Consider the following 24,890-nt stretch of genomic DNA (forward strand, 5'->3'; position numbering starts at 1 on the left):
GCCTCACTAAGAGCTGAAAAACTGTCTAAATTCTTTCATCTGTAATAAAATGATCAGCGTTCTGCTCTACCAGGTGTAACAATTGAGTTTAACATCCAGGCATCCATGAAAACAGAATTTATGACATTTAACGGAGTTAGACGTTAGCAGGGAGTTAGCTCGCTAGTTTCCATCTAAACATAATACAGCATGTCCTGACTGCAGGGTTTTGGAAACAAATTAAGATGCACAGCTCTGTTATCACTTCCAACATAAATGGAGACAGAAAACTAAACAGCAGTGATGTTTTTAGGGTTACTGAAGTTTGGCTAGCTGGTATATAATGATGTGCTACGTGATTGCTAGCGACACAGCTATGTTAGCATAATATAAACAGTGAAGCTTGAGGAGGAACTCTAACTCTTTTCCACTCAAAAGTTAACATGAGGATTCTCGATGGTCAGAGACAAATGCAATCGCATGGCAGGATGCTGTAAACGGACCAAACTTCAGTCGGGACTCGGGAGAGCAACTGAGATAATCCATCCACAATACGAGGTTAGTCATTAATATACTGCTGCATGGGCTGGGCTGTAGTTACATGTAAGGTTTTAAAAACTGAGCTTTAAAATGAATAGCGGTAATAAAAACCGAGAGAGGCCGATAGTGATCACTGACTGTTTTTAGGGGCTTTTTGAGGTTAAATAGAACAAGATACAAAGCATTAAAACATGTTAAATACACAACAGCCTTGTTAAACGCAGGGTAGTTTGGGCCCAGAAGCAGGATTCATCACGTCATCACTTAAAGACCGGATACAGTTTATTTAGCTACTAGTGCTGACGATAAAGGACAGTGTAACTGATAATGATTACTATTTCTTTTTAAATTTATTGTTATAACTGATTATTAGTGCAAATTGTAGCCATATTAATCATACAGTGTCTGTTGCGACAACCCTAGCTGTAACTTAAACTTTATTTTCCTTCTGTAACCGATCCAACCCCTGGGAAATAAAACAGATAAAAGGGTATTTTGAAATGACTGAAAACTTGTTGTGGAAGCTAATATTTCTCCCAGGTTCTCCCAGGTCTATGTGAAAACATTCAAAAAGCTCGAGTGTCTTTACTATGAAAAGGGTGTTGAGTGACATCAAATTTATAATTTTGTTTTGATACACAAAGCAAATAAAGGGAACAAAAGAGGAGGGAAATAGACACAAACAACATCAGTTTTCTTGGTAACTCACTTGCTGTGTTTCTTCCATATACCCTTCTCTTCTTCCTTTGTCCCCACTCCACAGTCCCTCCATCATGAGTATCTGAAGCCAGAAACAAAAGCAATTACTGATACACAACAAAGAACCACCTTCACTGGACATTACGAGTGCCAGTGACATTTTAGCTCATCCAGCAAATTAGCGAGAAACAGTTCTGGGCCTTCCGATCATCAACTTTCTGTTTTTCGTGCCAGCTATAAAGTACAAACTTTTGAGGGAATTCATATCCTGCTATCATTAAAGCTAAACGATAAAAGGGGAAATCCAAAAGTATCATTAAAAAATTATTGATAGAGCTGGAACGAACTTTGAAGCACTTCAGCTTTTTGTTCTACAAGGCCTGCTGTATTGCTTTCCCTTCATCTGGATTTATCAAACAACATCACTAATGTAGGGTTTTACTATATTCAGAAAGTGAACAATAAACACTCAGTTCTGAGAGAGACGCTTACATAAAGGAATTCTTCATCACAACCAGAGATGGGCAGTAACGCGTTACTTGTAACGCGTTACTGTAATCTGATTACTTTTTTCGAGTAACGAGTAAAGTAAGGGATTACTATTGCAAAATCGGTAATTAGATTACCGTTACTTTCCCGTAGGAACGCTGCGTTACTGCGTTACTAAAACCGTGATTTTTTGCGAGAATGTCTCACGACAGTGACGTAAGCGAGTGCGCCGTTAGTGACAACTAGTGATGGGCAGATGAAGCCCCATGAAGCACTGGAGCTTTTCATCCAATTGGTTCACCCCAACGCGAAGCTTCATGAAGCTTCATTTGCTCTAGCAGGACACCTACTGGACGTAAAAATAATTAGCTGGCATGAATTTGAAGAGTGTGGCATTTTGCACACAGCCTGTAAATGTCAACAACAAAAGGAGTGTGTAAAACATGTATATTGTAGTGATGGCAGTATACTGTGTATATTTATGCTGGCAGTATGGAAAATGATTATTTGCGGCAAAGTTCGAACCGCTTCATGAACCAGTCACGTGGTACAGCCGGGCAGCGAGGCTTCGGACGTCATCATTTTCAGCTCCTCCCATAAATGAAGCAAGCCTCGATACGCGCTTCGCGGAAACGCCCCCTCAATTACTCGACACACGCTCCGAAGCCTCGATACAGAACGTCCCATCACTAGTGACAACAGCTGTGTGCAGATCAACAATGGATCACATATCCAGTGCGGGAGAGAGTATGAGCGTGCAGCGTTTAAAGCGTGGAAGTACTGACCTTACTTTGAGTTTGATTCCATAAAAAGTGACAAAAACATTAGCGTCCATCGTGCGTGGGAAGAAAACTTCTTTTTACAGCGAAAAAAACCCCTAAACTTCCGAGCAAGCACCGAGTAGCTACGACGTGATGGGAAACTCACAGAGAAACTGCCGTATCCTTCCACTGACCGCTGCACACCTGCACCAGGGTAAACCTCCGCCTACTGCAGTCCTGCTTTACAGGTGAAAATAGAGCAACAGGACCGCTGAGTCTTTGACTTTATTTATGTTCTGCTGTGTTTTACTTGCATCTATTTGAAAGAGTGAGTGTAAACACAAAAAATTATTTTATTTTATGTGCTGGAATGTGCAGAAAATAGGTTTAAATGTTAAACTCATTTATTCAACTCAGAGAATGTTGCATATAATTAAATTTTTGCTTGATGCATAAAGTTAAAAGATTAAAAATGATAAAACAACTTAAAAAAAGAGACTTTTCCATTTGATTACATTTTGTATGATGGATTATGTAGAAAAAGTAGAATTGGGCTGAAAGATCTATCGCTTTATCACCTCTTCAGGTTGTAAATCGTGTTTTTAAAAAGTAACTAAGTAACTAAGTAATTAATTACTTTTGAAAATAAGTAATCAGTAAAGTAACGGGATTACTTTTTTGGGGAAGTAATCAGTAATTAGTTACTGATTACTTTTTTCAAGTAACTTGACCAACACTGATCACAACAAATGATTTTTGCACGTGGATTTCATAAAAAGGAGGCTTTTAAAGAAATCAAGCACAAGCTGACCCCCTGATTATAAATACACAATGAAATTTAAATCACAAGTAAACTCAATAATACCAAAATACAAAAATACCAGTGGAGCATCTGCCTCCATTTCACCCTATCCCAAGCAACCTTTTGTGTGACACCAATCTTCTGCATGTTCTCCTTCACTACACTCCATGAACCTCCTCTATGGACTTCCTCTGTTCCTCTTTCTTCAGTATCTTTTGTCTGGTATGTGCTCTATCCCTCCTCTGCGCATGTCCAAAACCATCTCAGCCTGCCAACTTTGTCTTCGAACTGCTCAACCTGAGCTGTCGCTCTGATGTACCCGTCTCTAATCTTGTCCATCCTGGTCCCTCCCTAAAAAATCTTAACATCTTCAACTCTGTCACAACAAGAAGTGGCTCAGAGCCGATCCCTGATGTAATCCCATCCCTACCTTGAACCCATCTGTCACTCCAACTGCACACCTCGCCACTGTCTTGCTGTCCTTACACGTTTTCACTCCTTGGGCATCCTCTCATGAAAACAATCTGGTTTTAACACAAAAAAATCCACTACCCACTCTCCTAGACATCTGCATACATCCACAGGTATGCAGTCGAAAGTTTTAAATGTTTGTACTACAAAAGTAATAAAATATTTAGCCCACATGTGAAGAAAATCCTTCATTCTTGGGTTTTGTTTTTTTTTTACAAAAAGATGCTTCATTCCTTGTGAAGAATTTTATCCATTGAGTGCTCACAATCTAGCATTTCAGGACAGATAAGAAGAGCTATTCACGTGAGGTTTATAAGTTTATGTAAGTATCCGCTAGAGGAATATTGTCCATCTTAATTATTTGTTGTAAAACATCAGATTTCGTGCAACAAAACAAGTGAACATAAACACCATATTTATTTAGGTGTGAATGCTGAGCTGTACTTGTACAATCATTATTTGGGGAACAGATGAGTACTATATTTAATGATTTAAATGAATAAATAAACCAGTTGACATTGACACAGGGCAATGACAGCCTTGTACTTTGATCAGCTGTCTGGTTTATGTACCTGAAGCAAGAATTACAATAATTTGGGATGCAGAAAGCAATTTCTGCCCGTGGCTGTATTAGCTAATAAGCATCACGGCATGTGAGATTGCTGGTACAAGCTGACTTTTGGTTTAACTTTGTGGCTTCCCTGTAATAGCACTCTATTTAATAATTACTACATTTTGGTTTCCTTTTCTGTCCATTGCTTAGCCTTTTTTGGGAGAGCACTCACAGTGGTGAGACTGACAAGAAAAAATAGAAAAAGTAAGCTGGTATGGCATCACAACACAGATCTCTAGATGTGTCTGAACTGAGTATGTTGCAGTTCTGGGATATTTGCATCACTTGTAGATGTCCTAAAAGGTTAAAAAAAAAAAAAAAGGCACAGACCTGGCACATAAAGAAATATTACCTAATCACATCACCTTTAATCAGACATGTTCAGCATGTTCATTGGTGCTTTTACCTTAATGTTTAACTAAAGAATGGATACAGTATCAGAGACATGTAGGCAGGCTTGTTTTCTTTGTCCTTGTCAGGACACAGCACATTTTAATTGCCTGCATCACAGCTGCTACACATAAGGTTGATATATGCAGCTATTTAGCTAGACACTTGGTCACACGCTATCTAGGGCATCTGTGTGTTTGGCCAGAGGCGCTGACCCTGCAAACAGCTACTTGTGTTTCTTACCAGTCTGGTTTTGTGGGTGCCCTTCTCCCATGTTGTCTGCCATGTTTTCTTCCATACTTTGCTCATGCAGGTCATGGGTGATAGATTTCACAACGTCTTTTTGGTCATTTTCATTCTTAGTCACTGCAGTTGTTGCATCTGGGTCAACAGATTTTACCATGAACTTGTATTCCAATCCTGCAGTGATAAAAACAGCATGACTTTTTTTTGCTAGGAAAATGGGAAATGGCTAACACCTCTTTGGGAATCATCTTGTTGGGGCAGAAATACTTTTATCTTTTTTATGTTTGGATAATTCACAGTTCACTGTGAAGTAGCTGACTTAGAAAAAGAATTTCTTTCAAAATGGTCATGTACAAGGACTGAACTGAAAATGAGTGATGAAGCAGCAAATGGACAGCCTGGAGAACTATCGCTCACAAGGACTGAAACAATTACAAGCAAGTCTGGCTCCTTGGAAGCAAAGTATAAAGAAATGAGGGCTGGCACAAGGTTTTTGCACAGTACTGTATATATTTGTCATGCATCAAATTTAAGTAATTAAATTAGCCATAATACCATAATTTAACTAGAATTCTAAGTATTTAAAATATTTTCTTGCATTCTTTTATTCCCTTCAGCTCACTTTATTTATTAGTTTATACTTTATTTCCCTGTAAAGTGTTCCTATGAATATGTGGGAGTGCTATTGTTTAATAAAGACAAACAGCAGGAAACAAGAAAACAAACACATAAAAAAAACACACTATCTATTCACAGATTATACTCGGAACACTTCATAAATCAATAGACTGTTCCTTTTCTGTTATCGCATACAAAAATTAAATAATATTTAAGCATCAACCACTTGTGGGTAATTAGCATGTCTGAGAGGCAAACCTGTGTTACCGTTACTAATAGGCAGCAGGAAAATCCAATCCTTGTCAAGGATGCAAAATGTAGTCTAGATATTATACAATAAATTCAGTTAAATTGTCACGGTCGGACGGTCTTCCCGGACGACGTGCTTGTTTGTGATGTGTGTGTATGCCCTCCTCTCTTTCTCTCTCCCTCCCTATGCTGCGGGTCTGGCTGCCGAGGAACGGCGTCTCCGAGAGAGTGAGAAAGGCCAATCTCTGACCCGGAAGTGTAATCTTCGGCTCCAGCTGCCGCTAATCTTTCCTCACTAGACGGAGGTATTTAACGATGTGTCCAGACGGCAGTCGACGCTGGATTGTACTCGGAGCTCGGTAGCTAAGTGTGCGCGTGATCTTGTCACCCGCGTGGCCAGGCAAGCCTTCTCATCCATTGTTGTGTTTGCTCGACTTTCAGATTGGAGAAGTACGGGACGGAGGAGTGGAGTAAAGGATTCACTGGTGTTTTCGGGAGGAGGAGCTCACACGGAAGGAGCGCACACAGACCTCACGGGAAAACTCACCTTCACCACTTCTGGGAACTGAGAAAAAGGACAATTGTTGGATATATTGATGTTTAAGGACTATCTTTCACGCACTGTAAATAAACGCACTGTCTGCTTCAACCCAGAGCTCCGCGCTTGAGTCCATACCTTCCATCAGCCGTGACAGAACAATCCAGCCAGCAATGGACTCAGCGGACTCTACCCCCCTCCAGCGCGAAATCGCGCTTCAGGCTGAACGATTGGAGCGACACGAGACAATGCTGCAGCATGTCGCCAAGGAGCAGTCCGCATTACTACAGGTGGTATCGGAGCTAAAAGGTATGTTACTCGCTACACCAAGGGCACCCATTCAGCCACAAGGGGGCCCTGTGCAACCACAACCACCTATCGCCTTGCTTGACGAAGCGGCAGCGTCTCCCCTTCCGCCGTCTCCCCTTCCGCCGTCTCCACCCCCGCCACGACGTGAACACGCGTTGCCGGTGCCTGAGAAATTCGGCGGGGACCTGGATAAATGTCGGGGGTTTTTGATTCAATGCTCCTTGATGTTTAGGCAGCAGACTCAAGCGTATGCTTCTGACATTACTAAAATCACCTTTATGGTCGAGCTACTGACGGTAAGGGCTCTGCAGTGGGCTCAAGCGGTGCTGAGCGCTCAGCCCTCTATCTCATACAGTAACTTCTTAAGCAAGTTTCGATGTGTATTTGATAAGGGGTCTAACCCAGACAGTGCTGCTCATCGTTTGTTTGCATTGAAACAGGGTCGGCGGACCGTGGCTGACTTCTCCGTGGATTTTTGGATCCTGTCCGAAGAAGCCGGCTGGGAGGAGAAGGCACTCCGAGGGGCCTTCTTGAACGGCTTAAATGAGAACATCAAACGTGAGTTGGCAACCAAAGAGCTACCTAAATCATTGAGTGCCTTGGTGAATTTGTGTATCAGTCTGGATGACCATATGCGAGAGTTTGGGAGGCGATCTGGAGATGGGCGGAGGTCAGCAGGGGGCGTGGGAGTTCCCTCGCTGGAATGGAGGGAGGAGGAACCCGACTCTCCAGCTGATGAGGAGCAACCCATGCAATTGGGGCGGACTAGATTCACCCGGAGAAGAAGACGACTGGTGGGTGAGTGCTTTGAGTGCGGGAAGAGGGTGCACTTCGCGGATGCCTGCCCCTCTCGGTCAAAAGAGTCTGCCCGTCAGTAAAGGTGGGGATACTGATGGGTGCACCTGCGAGTTCGGTTCTCCACCTTAGCTGTCCCGCGAAATTACAGTTTCTTTCCTGCATTCACCCATGTAACGTTCTGATTGACTCTGGGGCCGAGCAGAGTTTTGTGGACGAGGCTCTGGCCTTCAAGATAGGTTTGCCAGTCGTCCCTCTCCCTGAAACGCTCGAGGTTTCGGCGCTTAATGGCAGCACACTAGCTTCTGTCTCTCACCGCACCCAAGAAATTACTCTCACCCTGTCCGGCAATCATACAGAGAGGATTCGCCTGTTTCTCCTCAAGGCGCCCCACACCCCCTTAGTTTTGGGTTTTCCCTGGCTTCAGCAGCATAACCCACAGACTGGGCTAGGGGGTGTATTACTGGGTGGAGCACGTATTGCCACGAGCAGTGTTTACGCCCTGCAGTGCCTGCCTGCGTGACTACTGACCCGGCTGGGCTGCCCGCTCCACCTGATTTGTCTTCTGTACCGGTGGATTACCACGACCTGAGTCAGGTGTTTAGCAAGGACAGAGCCCAATCGCTGCCGCCCCATCGCCCGTATGACTGCGGGATAGACCTGCTCCCTGGTGCTCCCTTGCCCTCAAGCCGTCTCTATAACATCGCTAAGCCCGAGCGTGAGTCTATGGAGCGCTACATAACAGACTCCTTGGCTGCGGGCATCATTCGCCCATCCACTTCTCCACTGGGCGCTGGGTTTTTCTTTGTCGAAAAGAAACACAAGACCCTACGCCCTTGCATAGATTTCCGGGGCCTGAATAAAATCACGGTCAAAAACAAATACCCTCTTCCTCTTCTGGCATCAGCTTTTGAGCTCCTCCAGGGAGCCACCGTTTTCACCAAATTCGACCTCCGCAATGCCTATCATCTGGTTCATATCCGTGAGGGGGACGAGTGGAAGACGGCTTTCAAAACCCACCTGGGCCACTTTGAGTATCTGGTGATGCCTTTTGGGCTTACAAACGCTCCCGCTGTGTTCCAGGCATTGGTGAATGATGTTTTGCGAGATTTTCTTAACCGCTTTGTGTTTGTCTATCTTGATGACATCTTGATTTTCTCCAGGACCCAAACAGAGCATGTGAAGCACGTCAGGCTGGTGTTGTGGCGTCTGCTGGAGAATCGCCTGTTTTGCAAAGCTGAGAAGTGTGAGTTCCACGTTTCCACTGTCTCTTTTCTGGGCTTTATCGTTGAACAGGGCCGATTGCGAGCGGATCCCGCGAAAATCAAAGCCGTTCTGGAGTGGCCAGTGCCCACGACCCGGAAGAAGTTGCAGAGTTTTCTTGGTTTCGCCAACTTTTACCGACGCTTCATCCGGGACTTCAGTAAGGTAGCCTTGCCTCTCACTCGACTCATCTCACCCAAACAGTTTTTTCTGTGGTCTCCAGCAGCTCAGCAGGCCTTCGACCGTCTCAAACGCCTGTTCGCGTCGGCTCCCATTCTCGCCCAAGCTGATCTCACCTTACCGTTCGTGGTGGAAGTGGATGCTTCGGATTCAGGGGTTGGGGCCGTCCTCTCACAGCGCTTCGACGGTAAACTGCACCCCTGTGCCTTTTTCTCCCGTCGTCTCACCCAGGCGGAAAGGAACTACGACGTGGGCGACCGGGAGCTGCTGGCCATCAAGCTGGCGCTGGAGGAATCCAGTAGTGGTTTGGACCGACCACAAGAATCTCGCCTACCTCCAAGCGGCAAAGCGTCTGAACGCCCGACAGGCCAGGTGGGCATTGTTTTTCACTCGGTTCACCCTGACCATTACCTACAGACCCGGGTCCAAGAACACGAAACCGGACGCCTTGTCACGCCAGTTCACACCTGACGTCGACCCGGAGGAGAAAGAGAGGCCCATCCTGCCCACCTCCTGCTTTGTGGGGGTTCTTACCTGGGAGATCGAAAGGGTGATCCGGGACGCCCAGCGACAGGAACCCGACCCCGGGACTGGTCCGGACGGCAGACTGTATGTTCCCTCGGTGGCCAGGAGTAGAGTTATCCAGTGGGGCCACGCCGCGAGGTTCGCCTGCCACCCGGGTAAGAACCGCACTGTCACTTTTTTGCAACGGTTGTTCTGGTGGCCGTCTCTTTCTCAGGACGTCCGCGAATATGTGGCGGCATGCCCGGTGTGCGCTCCGCGCAACATGAAGGTACACAACGTGTTTCATGTTTCTCAACTTAGGCCGGTCCGGACCAGCCCGTTGTGCCCGCCTCCTGAGCCCCCGCCGCCCGCCCGGATGGTCGCTGGCGCCCCGGCGTATGACATTACTCGCATTATGGATGCCAGGTGCCGCGGTAGGGGTTTTCAGTTTCTGGTGGATTGGGCTGGGTACGGTCCGGAAGAGCGTTCTTGGGTGCCGCGGTCTGCGATCCTCGACCATGGTATGGTGAGGGATTTCCGGCACCCGGATAAGTTTCGTGGGTCGCCCGGGGGCTCCCGTTAGAGGGGGGGTACTGTCACGGTCGGACGGTCTTCCCGGACAACCTGCTTGTTTGTGATGTGTGTATGCCCTCCTCTCTTTCTCTCTCCCTCCCTACGTTGTGGGTCTGGCTGCCGAGGAACGGCGTCTCCGAGAGAGTGAGAAAGGCCGATCTCTGACCCGGAAGTGTAATCTTCGGCTCCAGCTGCCGCTAATCTTTCCTCACTAGATGGAGGTATTTAACGATGTGTCCAGACGGCAGTCAACGCTGGATTGTACTCGGAGCTCGGTAGCTAAGTGTGCGCGTGATCTTGTCACCCGCGTGGCCAGGCAAGCCTTCTCATCCGTTGTTGTGTTTGCTCGACTTTCAGATTGGAGAAGTACGGGACGGAGGAGTGGAGTAAAGGATTCACTGGTGTTTTCGGGAGGAGGAGCTCACACGGAAGGAGCGCACACAGACCTCACGGGAAAACTCACCTTCACCACTTCTGGGAACTGAGAAAAAGGACAATTGTTGGATATATTGATGATAAGGACTATCTTTCACGCACTGTAAATAAACGCACTGTCTGCTTCAACCCAGAGCTCCGCGCTTGAGTCCATACCTTCCATCAGCCGTGACATAAATTGAGTTTAATTTAAGATCATCTCAAATTGTGGTTTGAGTCACAGAGCTTTCATTCTATCTTTCCATTAACACATACAGCATGCCAAAATGTCTTCAGTGAAAAAGGTGTGTTGCAGACAATCAGCCTCCAAATATCGTGAATGTGCCGTGGAATCTGGGTGAGGCGTTCTACTTAATGGCTGTCTTGTGTTTGTGAATGGCTCTGCTGTTGCTGGCACCATGATGCGTGTTCCTCTGAGAGAACATAACAGATGGCTGAACACACACGGGTGCCATGCTGCTGCCACGGGAGCTCTACAACAAACAAGCACGCGTTCGCAATATGCAGGCCTATCTAGAGGCACACGTTTATTCACTCATGGATGAAGTACAAGTGCACGTACTGTAGGAGGTTGAAAATGTACAAACGAATAACACGTGCGCACAAGCACACTCTTACCGCACTTTTCTACCACCTCCTGGTTGACTAGCTCCTTCACTTCTTCAGCCTTGAAACGAAGAAATGCAAGAATGTGAATAATTTAAATGACAAGTCAGTTTTTAGCCTTTTGTCACGTGTGAGTGTGCAAGCGTGCTAAGACGTACTGAGAGTCCAGGCTCTCCTTTCTCCCCTTTTGCTCCTTCAATACCAACTTTACCCTAAAAGGAAAAGATATTAACATGTTATATTTATATTGGATGACAGATTCAGACAGTTTACTGACATTTGCACTGAAAAGTGATGAGGCACAACAACATATTTGGACCCACACTTCTCTCAAGTTAACATGTACACAATATTCAGTTAAGGAGAAGGCAGCCATGCAGGTAATTTCACTTATTTTGGCTTATTACACCTTTTAGATCTAACAAGGACTAAAAGTCGTGTGAAAAGGAAAGTTTTCACAGCAAGTGTGACCACCTCTATTAAAAGGTTTTTAGTGGTGTGCCAGACTGAAAGCATTCAGGTGTGTGTTAACACAATGTCCACTTACAGAAGTGAACATCGCAGCAATCATGTGTTTTATTTTGGTGAACACATGAAATACAAAAATACAGATCTGGAGACTACAAGGCTGAGAACTGAAAACATACGTGAGAGAGAATATAGTGCCCTTAAATATGAGGTCACAAGCCAATTTTTAAAATCAAATCAAAATACTTAAATCTCTTGATTGTTCTATTGCTGTGTGTTTTGCATGTGTTAAAAAAACCAGTTTGCACAGGGCTCTAGTTCTTTAAATATAAACAAAAAGTGACATTTACTGTCAATGCTAAACCATTTATTTGAGATTGTGCACAGAATACATGAGAGTTCAAACACTGGAACAAGAGTGTTTTAACTGTGACCATTTAAAAAAAAAAAAAGTAGAGGTATGATTAGGCAAAAAGGTCTGTTACTACTGGTGATTTTTGAAGTCTGAAATCTGCATGTTGCAGTTTGCTAACACAGCTAATGTTATTCAGCTGATTTGGTGTGTCATTAATTGCTCTATGTAATGGTATCATGGTATTTGCGAAGGACTACATCGACACAATACCTTCAAAACGAAGTTTAGTAAGATAGCCAAGATATTAGTGCCTTTGGGACAGAGCTTTTAAAAGAACACTGTTGGACGGGATGTGTTTATTTAGCTACTGAGTATGACTATCAAAAGTCTCTTGCAGACAGACCTGCAATACTTTTAATGCTGTGCAAAATAAAGGCGCAACAGAACTAAACTAAAACTAAATAATTAGCCACACTTTTACATTATCAATGTATCAAAAAACAATGTGCAACATCAAAGGGATTACTCATTAGTGGCAAACAGACAACTCTTCAATCCACCACATCTAAACAGAGCCTTGAGCATCTTTTAATCTCTAATGTGGGCTGGATCTGTTTTGGAGACCAAACAAGAAAATATCTTAAAGAAGAGATAATATTTTCTTGGTGACCAGAAAAATATCTTCAGGCAGCCAATAATGTGTGTAATGCATTTTAAATAATTTCATTTAAATTAAACATTTCTAATGACTCTGTCACACTAGAGTAAAAATAGAAAGACAAACTGTAACCAACTACAAGTAGTTACAGCAACCAACTGGTTGTCCATGTTCAAGGTGATTGCACACATTGAGGGAGGTAACCTGTCTCCAAACAATCCCAGTCTGACTTGCATTAACTCAATCATTCTCAAACAGATTGTTGAAGGGTTGCAAATACAGTCCTGATCAGAAGTTTAAGACCACTTAAAAAATGGCAAAAAAATATCACATTTTGCATGGTTGGATCTTAACAAGGTTCCAAGTAGAGCTTCAACATGCAACAAGAAGAAACGGGAGTGAGACAAAACATTTTTTTGAGCATGCAATTTATCGAAAACAATGCTTAAACTGAAATAGGCTGTTTTACAGCTGGTCAAAAGTTTAGGACCACACCTCCAAAAACAACCTGTAACACCCCCCCAAAACAGAAATCAAAGTTCAAAACATGAACTCAGTAATGAGTAGTTCCACCATTATTGTTGATCACTTCAAAAATTTGTTGTGGCATGCTTGATGCAAGTGTTTCCATGAGGTGAGTGGAAACTGCAAGCAGTGAAGACGGCCGCATGAGGGGCATCTACTCGATGGAGCTGGTGTTCATTCATCTTGTCATCCATCCCCAAAGGTTCTTATTTGGATTTAGATCAGGGAAACATGCAGGATGGTCCAAAAGAGTGATGTTATTCTCCTGGAAGAAGTCCCTTGTCCTGCAGGCATTGTGTACTGTAGTGTTGTCCTGTTGAAAAACCCAGTCATTACCACGCAGACGAGGGCCCTCAGTCATGACGGATGCTCTCTGCAACATCTGGACATAGCCAGCAACTATAGTGTTTGATGCCCCTGCACCTCCTGACACCTCATTGTTCCACTGAAGGAAAAAGCACCTCAGACCATTATGGCGCCCCCCTCCACTGTGGCGCGTAGACAATATCTCAGGTGGGATCTGCTTGTATCATCAATGTTAAATTCTTTCTCATTAGAGAATAAAACTTTCTTCCCCCTTTCAGTGTCCCATGTTTGGTGCTCTCTTGCAAAGTCCAAAGGATCATTTCTGTTGCGTTCAAGGAGACGAGGCCTTTCAAGACAGCCAAGAAGCCCTTCAGTCTCAGATGCCGTCTGATGGTTATGGGGCTGCAGTCAGCACCAGTAACAGCCTTAATTTGGTTCGAGGATTGTCCAGTGTCTTGACGGACAGCCAGTTAGATTCTCCAGCTCATTGCTGGTGAAATTATTTTCAGGTTTTCCACTTTACTTTTTTGTTCCATAACTCCCAGGATCATTTAAGAAATTCCAAATGACTGTCTTACTGCGTCCCACCTCAGCAGTGATGGTGCGCTGTGAGAGACCCTGCTTATGCAGTTCAACAACCCGACCACATTCAAAAAGGAAATGCCATCAGAACGTCATGACTGTGTGACTACCTGACAAAAAATGACAATGAATCCACATTTTTGCACAGATTTGGCCTTTTAAAGGCATGTGGTCCTAAACTTTTGATCAGCTGTAAAACAGCCTGTTTCAATTTAAGCGTTGCTTGCAATAAACTGTATGCCCAAAAAATATTTTGTCTCACTCCCATTTCTTCTTGTTAAGATCCAACCATGCAAAATATGATATTTTTTTGCCATTTTTCAAGTGGTCTTAAACTTCTGATCGGGACTGTATCTATCATGTAATTTAAAAACATAATCAGATTGACAGTAATCAGAGTCAGTCTGCATCGGTGAACGTAACTTTTCAGCGATTTTGCTGAGTGCCTATGTCATTTTTGTCAGGGTCCTGGGACTGGGCGACCCAGGATCCCTGGGCAGTCATGGACCTGTGTATTATTATGTATTTTTGGTGTCGTTTCCCCTTCTCTGTGCGTGTACATATGTGTGTTTCTCTGTGCTGTGTTAGTCTGTGTCCCACTCATATGTTTAGGCGAGGTATGGGTGTGTATGTCTGCGGGTGTGCCTGGAGGATGGAGCTCGGCCACCTGCAGGCCTGAGGGGTGTGGCCCTGCAGAGGGACTGGCCACACCCGAAGCCACACACCTGCCGCTGATCAGGGCTCGTCGGGGGAGCTACTTAGGAGAGTCTTGGAGCTCCCACCGACGCGGGATCATTGCATGAGACTCCACGTTAGTCACCCCGTCTAGGTTTTGTCTTAAAGTGTATGCCTGCCATTCCTAAGTGTCCTGACAGCTGCCGCTATTGTTTCCCACAGGTGGAGCGTGGAAGGCTTGGGAGAGCAGCGAGCACCGGGGGGTGCTGACACGGGAGCAGAGAGCACGAGGGAGACACGACACGGGAGTCTGGGGAATACACTGGGGTTTATTGTTACTTTCCATCACTGTAAATAAACGCACTGTTTATACACAGAGTACCGCGCCTGGGTCCTCCTTTTCCCCACATCCCCACGGTCTGCCAGCCAGACCGTGACAATTTTGCAGTTAAATTACCGTACTGCAACAGCTACGTCACTATTTGTGGAGGAATTTCTGTTTCAGATCTGAGGTTTTTATTCGACTCTGAGTGGAAGAAGTAAATGTGAATTTCTGTTTAATGTGAATTTCTGTGGATGTAGACAGCAACAGATTTGCAACAGATGGCAACAGATTTGCCATTTTCCCCAATTTATCACACTTAATCGGCATATTATCAGAAACAGATGCTTGACGCATTCAACTGCAAACTGATAGCAGACCGACTCTGTCTTATTGCTGTTTAATTGCCATCTTTATGCACCGAAATATCTTTGAGGACAACAACCATCGCAGACCTCGTCCCCGTCTTCTAAGCAACCTGTTTTCCTTACTAGTACTTCAGCATTGTGTTTTATTTTTGCCTCCCAAGTTTAGCCAAAAGTACTAAACACAGATTCTGGCAGGAGAAACACACGGACCCTGTACCACCAGCAATGTGGATGTGGATGGTACTTTTAAATGAATATTTATGTTGTTTATTATGAATATAAAGCAAAATTATATACTTTAGCTCTGTGAAAGTTACAGGAAATAGTATAGATGAAGGGATGTTTCTGAATTACAAGTGTGCTCGAAGAAAGCTGTGTAGAGATGCGAGTGCTGTGTGTCTCACATTTTCTCCTCTGTGTCCTGGTGTCCCTGGTGCTCCACTCTGACACTTCTTTGATCTGCCTCTTTTACCCCTGTCCCCCTGTTTGACCAAAAAATGCAAGTGCACACAGGGAAAATATATATTTTTAAATACAACACCTCTAAATCATCAACAACAAGAAAATATGTCCATAGCAGCACACCTCATCACTCACTTCTAAACAATATGAAAGACAGACCAATTAGGCACATCCTTGGAATATCCTCATTAGAGGTTTCCAGCCACTCTCTGTCAACACTGAGAGTCCAGTAATTGTAGCTGAAAGGAGCTAATTGAGTAAGATATTACTTGAAAGCTGCAGACAGAAATAGACCTCTCAGTGTGTGTGTGTGTGTGTTTTAATTGAGGACATGTCTCTGCTGTATCCACTGCTGGTGCCACTCTCTTACAAAGACACGGTGATGACTGTAATCAATTCAGCTCCTGCTCATTGTGTTCTGTCACATATTTAGTCTTCTCTTGTTGGGCTTTAAAGTTCAAAAATGTATTTGTGAGTAAGTGATATAAGCTATGTACGAAGCACAGGTGCCCGTTCTTTTCTATAAATGGACTACCAATTTAGTGAACCTGCTAAATTAAAAAACATATACATTATAAGACTCTGATAGGGCATATACTTATAGAAATATGTTTCCCTCAACTGCATACTTCATTGCGTATTTGTGCCTTTATGTCTGGAGCCTCTAATTTAGCCCCATTTTTAGTGCTGCCAAGACAAGTTTTTGTTACGTGACTATATTGTGACTGCATCATTTAGTTAAAGACTGTAGCCTTCATGTTCAGTGTTGAGTAAAAACATACCCCATTAAAGTAGTGATCAACTACTCCACTAATGCGTGCCAGTCTTGAAATAAAAAGTTAATATCTGTTGATAAGTTCTAACTTTTGGCCCCGATATTGTGTGATGACAGCTTGTAGAGGGCATCTCATGAATATCACATTTCTAAAAGACAAAAGTGACGATTCTGTATGACGGTACTGATGACACACGTAACTTGTGAATAGGTGCTTGGAAAAGTAAAGACAGCGCTAGACTGCTTTTAATTTGTTATCATGAGATAATGAAGTCGTGATCAGGGGAACAGCAGGTATCTTGGAGATAATTAGACTGTGTTATTGATAATGAGCCTGTGTTTCATCAGCAAGTACAAGTACCTAAAGAGTTGGGTATAGTGTACCTTAGGCCCTTTGTCTCCTTGAGGCCCTGGCGGTCCCGGTGGTCCCATATCACCGTCCCTTCCTGGACTTCCTGCTGACCCCTTGAAACCTGGGAAACCTGGGAAACCTGCTGCACCCTGAATTCATTAAAAGAAAATTTTGATCACAGTGACTAAACCACTGTAAAGTTACATCATTATATAAATATAAACAGATTTCACAATCTTTTAATAAGATATGAAAATAAACTCTAGGATAAAAAAATCACAGGTCATATGGCTTTGAATTGACAAACCTTTTCCCCTTTTACTCCAGGATCACCATCAACACCATTGATCCCCCCTTCTCCCTTGTCCCCCTAACATTTCACAAAATGAGAAACAGTAACTGATTTGTGTGTGTGTGTGTGTGTGTGTGTGTGTGTGTGTGTGTGTGTGCGTGCGTGCTTGGGAAATTAGTAGGGGAAATAAAGGCACACTTAAACGCTTACCTTGCGTCCCGTGACCCCATTCAGTCCAGGTATGCCCGGGGTGCCAGGTAGCCCCATATCTCCCTGTTTTGCAGGGACATATATGGAGTATGCATAGAAAGTTTTTCACATAGCACCGCTACATAACCTAACACAGCTCACTAATCTAATAAGAATCAAATTAAGGGATAACCTTTTCTCCATTCAGGCCAAGGCTCCCAGTGCGCCCAGGAAAACCTCTGAAACCCTGTAAAAGCATGAAACACATCACTTAATTCATTAAAACACAGATACACAAGCAGGTGACAAATTAGGAAAAAGTAATCAATGTGAAAATGGAAATTCTTCACCTTCTCCCCTTTCTCCCCTTTTTCTCCTGGTAAGCCAGGTTCTCCTGGATCACCCTATGGAAAAAATAAAAGAATGACAAACTAAATTACCTGTATTTGAATGTTTAGAAATCAAAGGTGCTGTCAGTAGTTATAAACTGCTCATTAGAGTACCTGATTACCCTGTTGTCCTTGGAGTCCATTGTCTCCTTTATCCCCTTTGGCTCCATCCAGCCCATCAGCCCCATTGCGACCCTTCAATCAAATTAAATTGTTATTATCTCACTTGATCACATCTTAAATTAATACTGAATATTGGCTTTAAATGTCGTAGACGTCAGTACCATCACTCCATTGACTCCAGGATCTCCTGGATCTCCCTGCAGACAATCGTGACAATTTCACACACAGAGCTGCCAGAAATGAATGTTTGAACTAATGTTGATGCCTAACTTACTTACTTTTTGTCCTACCGGGCCCCGTGCTCCAAATCTTCCCATTGCACCTTTTATACCCGCATTACCTTTTACACCCTTTTAAAAACATTTAATTAGTTAGATTTTAGATGTTTTTAAGCAAGACATGATTGGTACTACACTCTGTAACCTGCAAACTTTTCCAAACTCTAAACAACGTTGTATCTGAATTCATTACCTTGACCCCAGGAGGACCGTCCTCGCCTTTTTCTCCTTTATCCCCGTCAAAACCAGGTGAACCTCGCTCACCCTGAAACAAAATGCCCGCACACTTCTTCAATGCTAATTTATTAAGCTTTTTTGTGTAATTTCACACATTTTTTTAAGCTTACAGTTTATATTTTCAGCTCTTTTTATTGTGTATGTGTTAGATGGCTTGAGTTGTTTCAATATGTTTTGTACTGAAACTCATTTTAGTGGAATGAGTAATAGAAAAAAAGTCAGTGGGATCTCACTGGCTGTCCTTTGGAACCCTTATAGCCACGAGGTCCTTGGATTTGAAGCACACTGCCCTGCAGAAAGGAATTCAGTTGTACACTCAGTATGAAACTAATGTAAATACAGCTCATTCAAAAATAAAGAACACCCTCTTTTAGTTTCAGCCTTCAGCACGAAAACATCATATTCATGTCAAGCACGGTGGTGGTGGGGTAAGGATTTGGGATTGTTTTACAGTTACAGGACCTAGGTATCTTGCAGTCATTGAGTCAACCATGAACTCTGTTGTATACCAAATAGAGATAGACTAGAAATAGGCTAGATTCAACTGTGAGGCCATCTGTCCAACAGCTACCCAGTTGGCCAAAACTGGGTCATACACCAGGCCAATGATCCCAAGCACAGCAGCAAATCTACAACAGAAGTGCTGAAAAAGAAAAGAATCAAGGTGTTGCAATGGCTCAGTAAAAGTCCAGACCTCACCATGACTCAAATGCTGTGCCAGCACATTAATAGAGCTGTTCTTCAACAAATATAGTTGGTTTTTCCCATACTACTTTTGCAGTCTGGCTTAGTATGTGTTAATATATGTTAAATAAATAATGGTACAGTGTAACATTTCAAGTGTTGCTGTTCATCTGAAATTGTATTTACATAATATTAAGAGCTGCTGAGGAACTAATTATTTTTAAGTTTCTAAGTTTCTTTGTCTGCTCTTTTATTCACAGGGAATGCTGCAGGAGATGGCTCTGTGTATTATGATTTGGCACATTTTTACACCCAATGGGCATCCCGATGCAGCCCCCATGGGATTTGTGTTTCCTCCTGGTCCTGTACTGAGGATCTTTTGCATTGTTTAACAAATGTGTAAACGACTACAGTATGGAGCCACACACATAAAGCCTATCTATGTATACATAAAACCTTTGAACTGAAAGAGGGTGTACTTTAATTTTAATATGACAGTATATCCACAGATACAGTAAATACAAAGCTGTAAAGTCAGAAGAGGTTACTCTCACAAGGAATAAGGATTAAGTTCCAACAACAGCTGTAATTTAAAGAACAACTTTATTCTTTGATTATTTGTTTGCATTCCGCAAACAAATGATTTATGATTTAAAGGCACAAGAAAAAATCTATATTATGAGTATTACTGGAACTTTAACCTTTGTATAAAGCTGTATATCTTACATATGTCTTGTTTGACACACATTTTTTCAATGTGTTTAACCACAGAGCAAGACAAACTCATTATACCCTTTCTCCTTTGACTCCAGGTGATCCACGATCTCCCTAAAAGAAAACAAAACTTGATTTTTAAATCCACTTTCAAAAAAGATGATTTCAATTTCAATACAAGAAAAATGCACGCACATTGTAGTAGTTCTAGTATAAAATATGTTGAACGCTAGTTCTGCACAACATGATGAGATTTTATTGGTTTTTGACATGACCATCATAGATAATAAAATCATCCAGCAAAACTTTAGTTACGACACTGTCTGAGAAGACAAACAAATATGAATGCAGGCTGACCAACAAGTGACACCACTTTTAACACAGCCTGTACCCACTGATACTTAAAAACAAACGGGAAATTACAATTGCAACATAAATGTGCCTGTAATAGAGCAGAATATTCACATCTTAATGTCAGTGAGTCATGTGCAAGTAAAAATAAATCGCAAGCAGCTGTTTATTGATGTTCGGGCACCTGAGAATTATAGCAGCTTCATGCTTCATGCACTCGTTTAACAGAAATCCTCAGGGTAAATAGAAAAACATTCAGTCACTCATTTCACTGCTTTGGTTGCACAGATAAAAGCAGCTAGTACTTGTGCAAATATATATGCTCGCTATCTTGTTCTATTACAACATGCTTATGTCGCAGATAAACTGAGTCCATCTATCCTCCCTGCAGTCAACAGTGATGGATGCATGAATGGAAACATTGTCCTAATATGCACACTGTGTGTCTCTTGCTGTAATTATACATTGTTAACAGTGTTAGTGCCGATAAGAAACAAAGATGCACATCAACTTAAATAATATTTTTTGACTCTACTGTGTCACATAGTTTTGAGGCGCTTCAAGCAACACGACAGCAATTTCAGTTCACTGTATTTCAGAGCCTGGTAAGCTGGACGCAGCATAGCCTGAGTGCCGTTTGCATGAAGTGCAACACAGAGTTTTCAGTTTGCACTTGGTGGTATAGTCCTTTAAATATAAAATATATGTAATTTTCTATATTAAAGTCTCATTAGCTGTAATCTAAGACGTCTAATAAAAAAAAATTCAGAAAATTGATTTAAAAAAGATGAAAACAAGAAACGTCACTGATTCATCAGTCATGGCAACAGCTCACCTTTTCACCTTTGCTCCCACTCAGTCCTTTAAGACCCTGTTTTTATAAGAAGGGTGAAAGATAGTGTATTTTTCTATGTCACTAAGGGTTTTATATAAAACTTCATGCTCAATTGTGTGGTTTTGAAAAGTTGCTTACTATGGGCCCAGGAGCTCCTTTAACACCTGGAGAGCCCTTGTCACCCTGAAAAGAAACATTTTCCTGCATAAGCAAACATGGCAACGCTGATTTTTTGTTATTATAAAAAGATTAAAAACTACAGTTCCTGTCTGGTCTAAACATCACCAACAACATAGTCACCAAATGTCAAATATGTAAAAAGGAACTTACCCTTTTACCTGGGAGGCCAACTACGCCTCTCTCACCAGGTTCACCTGGTATACTGTCACCCTGGTAAAATGAAGAAGGGAAAATGATCATTTCTGAAGTGGCAAAAACTGCTTAATTGTAGTATGAGGCAAATAGATTTATGTTAAAATAACAATAACACCATCCTTTAAGTTTGGCTTACACAACTGTGCATAATATTAGTACTTACCTTTTCTCCTTTTTCTCCAGGTATGCCAGGAATACCCTATCAGGTGGTACGAAAAGAAATTGGACTCATTTTCAGCCAGCAATAAAACAGAGAGAAACAAAAGTATAAAATGAAAAACAAAATTGTAACAAGCAGTGATTTTTAGCGTAGAAGGTTGGCATAGAAATAAACAACCTAAAAGACAGAAATGATATGTTAAGTTTTCTATACATGAGGTCCTGGCGGTCCTCGAGGTCCAGGAGATCCTGGGGAGCCATTCTTCCCTCTTTTACCTCGGCTGCCCTAATATCAACACAAACATCATACCTCATCATTATTATTTAAGCAGTGAGGTAATACTTATAACCTTCTCTGTCTATACCTCTTCTTATTAATTCATTCTCACGAAGATTCTCTCGAATCTTTGTGAGAATGAATCTTCTCTCGAAGATTATTTCATTTGTTAGATCATTTCATTTATTATATTGTATTGGCATTCAAAAGAGTTTAAGGGTCATTGTAAGATAATGTATGGTGACATACCTCTCTACCTGCCTCTCCTGGGTCCCCTGGAAGACCCCTAAGACCTGTGGGGCCCTGGATGCTTGGATTGCCAGGGATTCCCTGAATGCCCTGAGCACCTGGAGGACCTGGCTCGCCGGGCTCACCCTGAGGCAACACCATGGCAGAAAATAAGGATACAGGAAAAAAAGAGAAAAAATTCAGTGTTTGAAGATGAGCACATCATCAGAGGTCACTTGTCTCTTGTAATGTTGTTATTCAGCTTTTCTATTACTTTTGAATAATTGCTTTGAAGTAAGGTCCTTCTTGCCTTTATCAAATTAAAAGCTCAAACATAATTTTGAATGAGTCACTGAGTCAATTAAATGCTCCAAATTAAAAGTGTGATGTGAATTGAAGTCATTCAAAGTGAATGCTATGGAAGTCTATGGGGGCTAATTAATTTACTAGGACATGTGTGTGTGTGTATATGTATGTGTATATATATATATATATATATATATATATATATATATATATATATATATATATATATATATGGAGAGAGAGCTCTTAAATGTATTTCACAGCCCACCATTATAAGGTCTATGCTAACCTAAATTAAAACTATTGGCAATTACTAAATCCACTTGTTATGTTTTTGTAATGCTTAATCCACCATTATTCACAAACTCTTTAATCAAAATGATATTTTGAATGCTAAAATATAATTATTGTTGTTGTCCAATTTTCAAATGTACTGTTTTACAAAAAAACATGAAAAATAGTAAAGAACATCATTATTTTTCTGATTAAGATGACAAATTGCAGTTCATTAGTTGCACTAATCAGAAGGTCGGTGGTTCGATCCCAGGCTGCCTCCTGGCTGCATGCCAAATATCCTTGGGCAAGATACTGACCCCATGTTTGCCTACTGGTGGTGGTCAGAGGGCCCGGTGGCGCCAGTGTCTGGCAGCCTCGCCTCTGTCAGTGTGCCCCAGGGCAGCTGTAGTTACAGTGTAGCTTGCCATCACCAGTGTGTGAATGTGTGTGTGAATGGGTGAATGACTGAATGTAGTGTGAAGCGCTTTGGGGTCCTTAAGGACTGAGTAAAGCGCTATACAAATGCAGGCCATTTACCATTTCTAAACAGAAAAATCATTTAGTGCTTGAATGTCCAGCATGCCGGCTCAAATTTGGATATTAAAACATTTCATTTCATTCATTAAAACAATTCATTTTGAAATTCTTTACTTCAGTTTAAACTGGTAAAATGCTCACTGAAAGGGAATGAGTCCACATTAAAGTACTTCATGATGCTAGATGTGGTCTCTTAGACACATAAGACGAGACATAATCTAGCAGATTCAAAGACAAAGACATTCAAAGTCCGTATTAACACCTGGAAACTATTTGGAACTCAACGAAAAAAGGGACAAGTACATAAAAACAATGGCATCAAGAATGCAAGCTGTTATCAAGACTAATGGAGGCCATATAAAATATTAGTTTTTTAAGTTATGTTTAAAAAATAAATAACGATATAATAATCTAATAATGTAATAACATTTTTTAAATAAATTTCTAAAAGATTAGTATTTTTATGTTTTTATGACAGGTGGTCAAATAAATGTATTAAGATTTTTAGTTCAACTGGTGTACAGACCAGTAACCATCAGTAACCCCCCCCCCCCCATATCTGGATGACAGCTATCAGCTAATGCAGTTTATGATATTAAAAGGTTAAAAGGCTAGTTGATTAAACACTTATGTTATTTATTACGTTAGCACACTTGAAACAGTTCTGACAGTCAGTCTAATAACATTAAAATCAGTCTTTAAAGTCCCCATAAGGGATGAGCAGAGAAATAGAAATTTTACCTTCTGTCCAGGAGGACCAGCCTGACCCTCTGGCCCTCTGTGACCGATGCCCGGCTCCCCCTAAAAATAACAAAACAGATGAACACATCTGCGCAGTCACCATCATTAAAATTTAAAAAGCAAAGTTAAATCTTTATATATTTACCTTCTGTCCCTTTTCACCAATTTCGCCCTGAAGAATGCATAGAAATGAGTTACAATAACGGAGTGCACCGTGACACATCCTTTTCATGTGCCAAAATAAACTAACTCGGAGGAATTTGAAATAAAAAAAAAAACAGGATTTGTCAGCATGTTTAACAAGGGGAATTATTAATGTCTGCTTTAATCTACTGTCTCAAAGTCATACAGAAATAGAGCAGGAGGGACATCAAAGCCCTGGACTCAACCAGATTCAGTGACAGGCGAGACGGGAGGGAAGCTCTCCCTGAGCTCTGATGTCATTTACAGATGCAGTGTTGGGAGGAGGGGGAGCATCCATGATATTTTTATGAACTGGTGGAACATTTCATGTGGGGACATGTGTCATTCTTGCTTTGTGATCTTAAGATGAGATGATAATAAAAATAATGCTTGAAATCAGTGGGAAAGTATCAGCGACTCGGTCATTTCAGCATAGATATCTTTTATTTCAAAGGGTTGGTTCAAGGTTGATGTTGGGCAATATTTATCACTAGGATGGAAGAATATCAGTCACACACAGCTAACAAATTTTAGAGGCATAAACTAGCTAGCAACTGCGGCAAACGTGATGGATCAATGACTCTTAACAGCTAAATAATACTATTTTTTTTCTTGCAAGGCTTGAGCCACCTGTTGCAAATTTTGATGGCTTTATCCCCTTTTTAATCTTTTCAATAAAGTTTTATCATAACATTCAAAATCTTGTCACCTTTTGTCCTGGTTTTCCATTTTCACCTGGCTGTCCCTGTTGCACAAAAAAGACAGTCAGTGATCATCATCATGTCTATAAACAGCTCATTTGTAAAAC

At 42.0% G+C, this 24,890-nt stretch overlaps 1 protein-coding gene across 7 annotated transcripts in view; it reads right to left on the bottom strand.

Annotated features, from left to right (window-relative positions):
* Nucleotides 1-24,890, bottom strand: part of col7a1l (collagen type VII alpha 1-like) — a 78,201-nt gene that overhangs the window by 1,433 nt on the left and 51,878 nt on the right. For 6 of the 7 annotated variants that reach the window (XM_080291229.1, XM_080291225.1, XM_080291227.1 and 3 more), the window contains 25 exons: nt 24,792-24,827; nt 24,045-24,071; nt 23,900-23,959; nt 22,061-22,186; nt 21,749-21,820; nt 21,539-21,574; nt 21,331-21,390; nt 21,139-21,183; nt 21,001-21,036; nt 19,893-19,928; nt 18,650-18,706; nt 18,373-18,444; nt 18,180-18,251; nt 18,063-18,098; nt 17,893-17,973; nt 17,740-17,793; nt 17,583-17,636; nt 17,411-17,473; nt 17,216-17,278; nt 16,941-17,057; nt 15,724-15,801; nt 11,219-11,272; nt 11,073-11,121; nt 4,988-5,164; nt 1,229-1,300 (listed from right to left, as the gene is read on the bottom strand). In XM_080291229.1, coding sequence (XP_080147355.1) covers nt 1,229-1,300; nt 4,988-5,164; nt 11,073-11,121; nt 11,219-11,272; nt 15,724-15,801; nt 16,941-17,057; nt 17,216-17,278; nt 17,411-17,473; nt 17,583-17,636; nt 17,740-17,793; nt 17,893-17,973; nt 18,063-18,098; nt 18,180-18,251; nt 18,373-18,444; nt 18,650-18,706; nt 19,893-19,928; nt 21,001-21,036; nt 21,139-21,183; nt 21,331-21,390; nt 21,539-21,574; nt 21,749-21,820; nt 22,061-22,186; nt 23,900-23,959; nt 24,045-24,071; nt 24,792-24,827 — 1,633 coding nt within the window. The remainder of the gene's footprint in view (nt 1-1,228; nt 1,301-4,987; nt 5,165-11,072; nt 11,122-11,218; nt 11,273-15,723; nt 15,802-16,940; nt 17,058-17,215; nt 17,279-17,410; nt 17,474-17,582; nt 17,637-17,739; nt 17,794-17,892; nt 17,974-18,062; nt 18,099-18,179; nt 18,252-18,372; nt 18,445-18,649; nt 18,707-19,892; nt 19,929-21,000; nt 21,037-21,138; nt 21,184-21,330; nt 21,391-21,538; nt 21,575-21,748; nt 21,821-22,060; nt 22,187-23,899; nt 23,960-24,044; nt 24,072-24,791; nt 24,828-24,890) is intronic. The other variant, XM_080291226.1, reaches the window with a different exon arrangement.

Source organism: Astatotilapia calliptera, chromosome 17 (assembly GCF_964374335.1).
Source record: "Astatotilapia calliptera chromosome 17, fAstCal68.1, whole genome shotgun sequence".
NCBI classification, from domain to species: Eukaryota; Metazoa; Chordata; class Actinopteri; order Cichliformes; family Cichlidae; genus Astatotilapia; species Astatotilapia calliptera.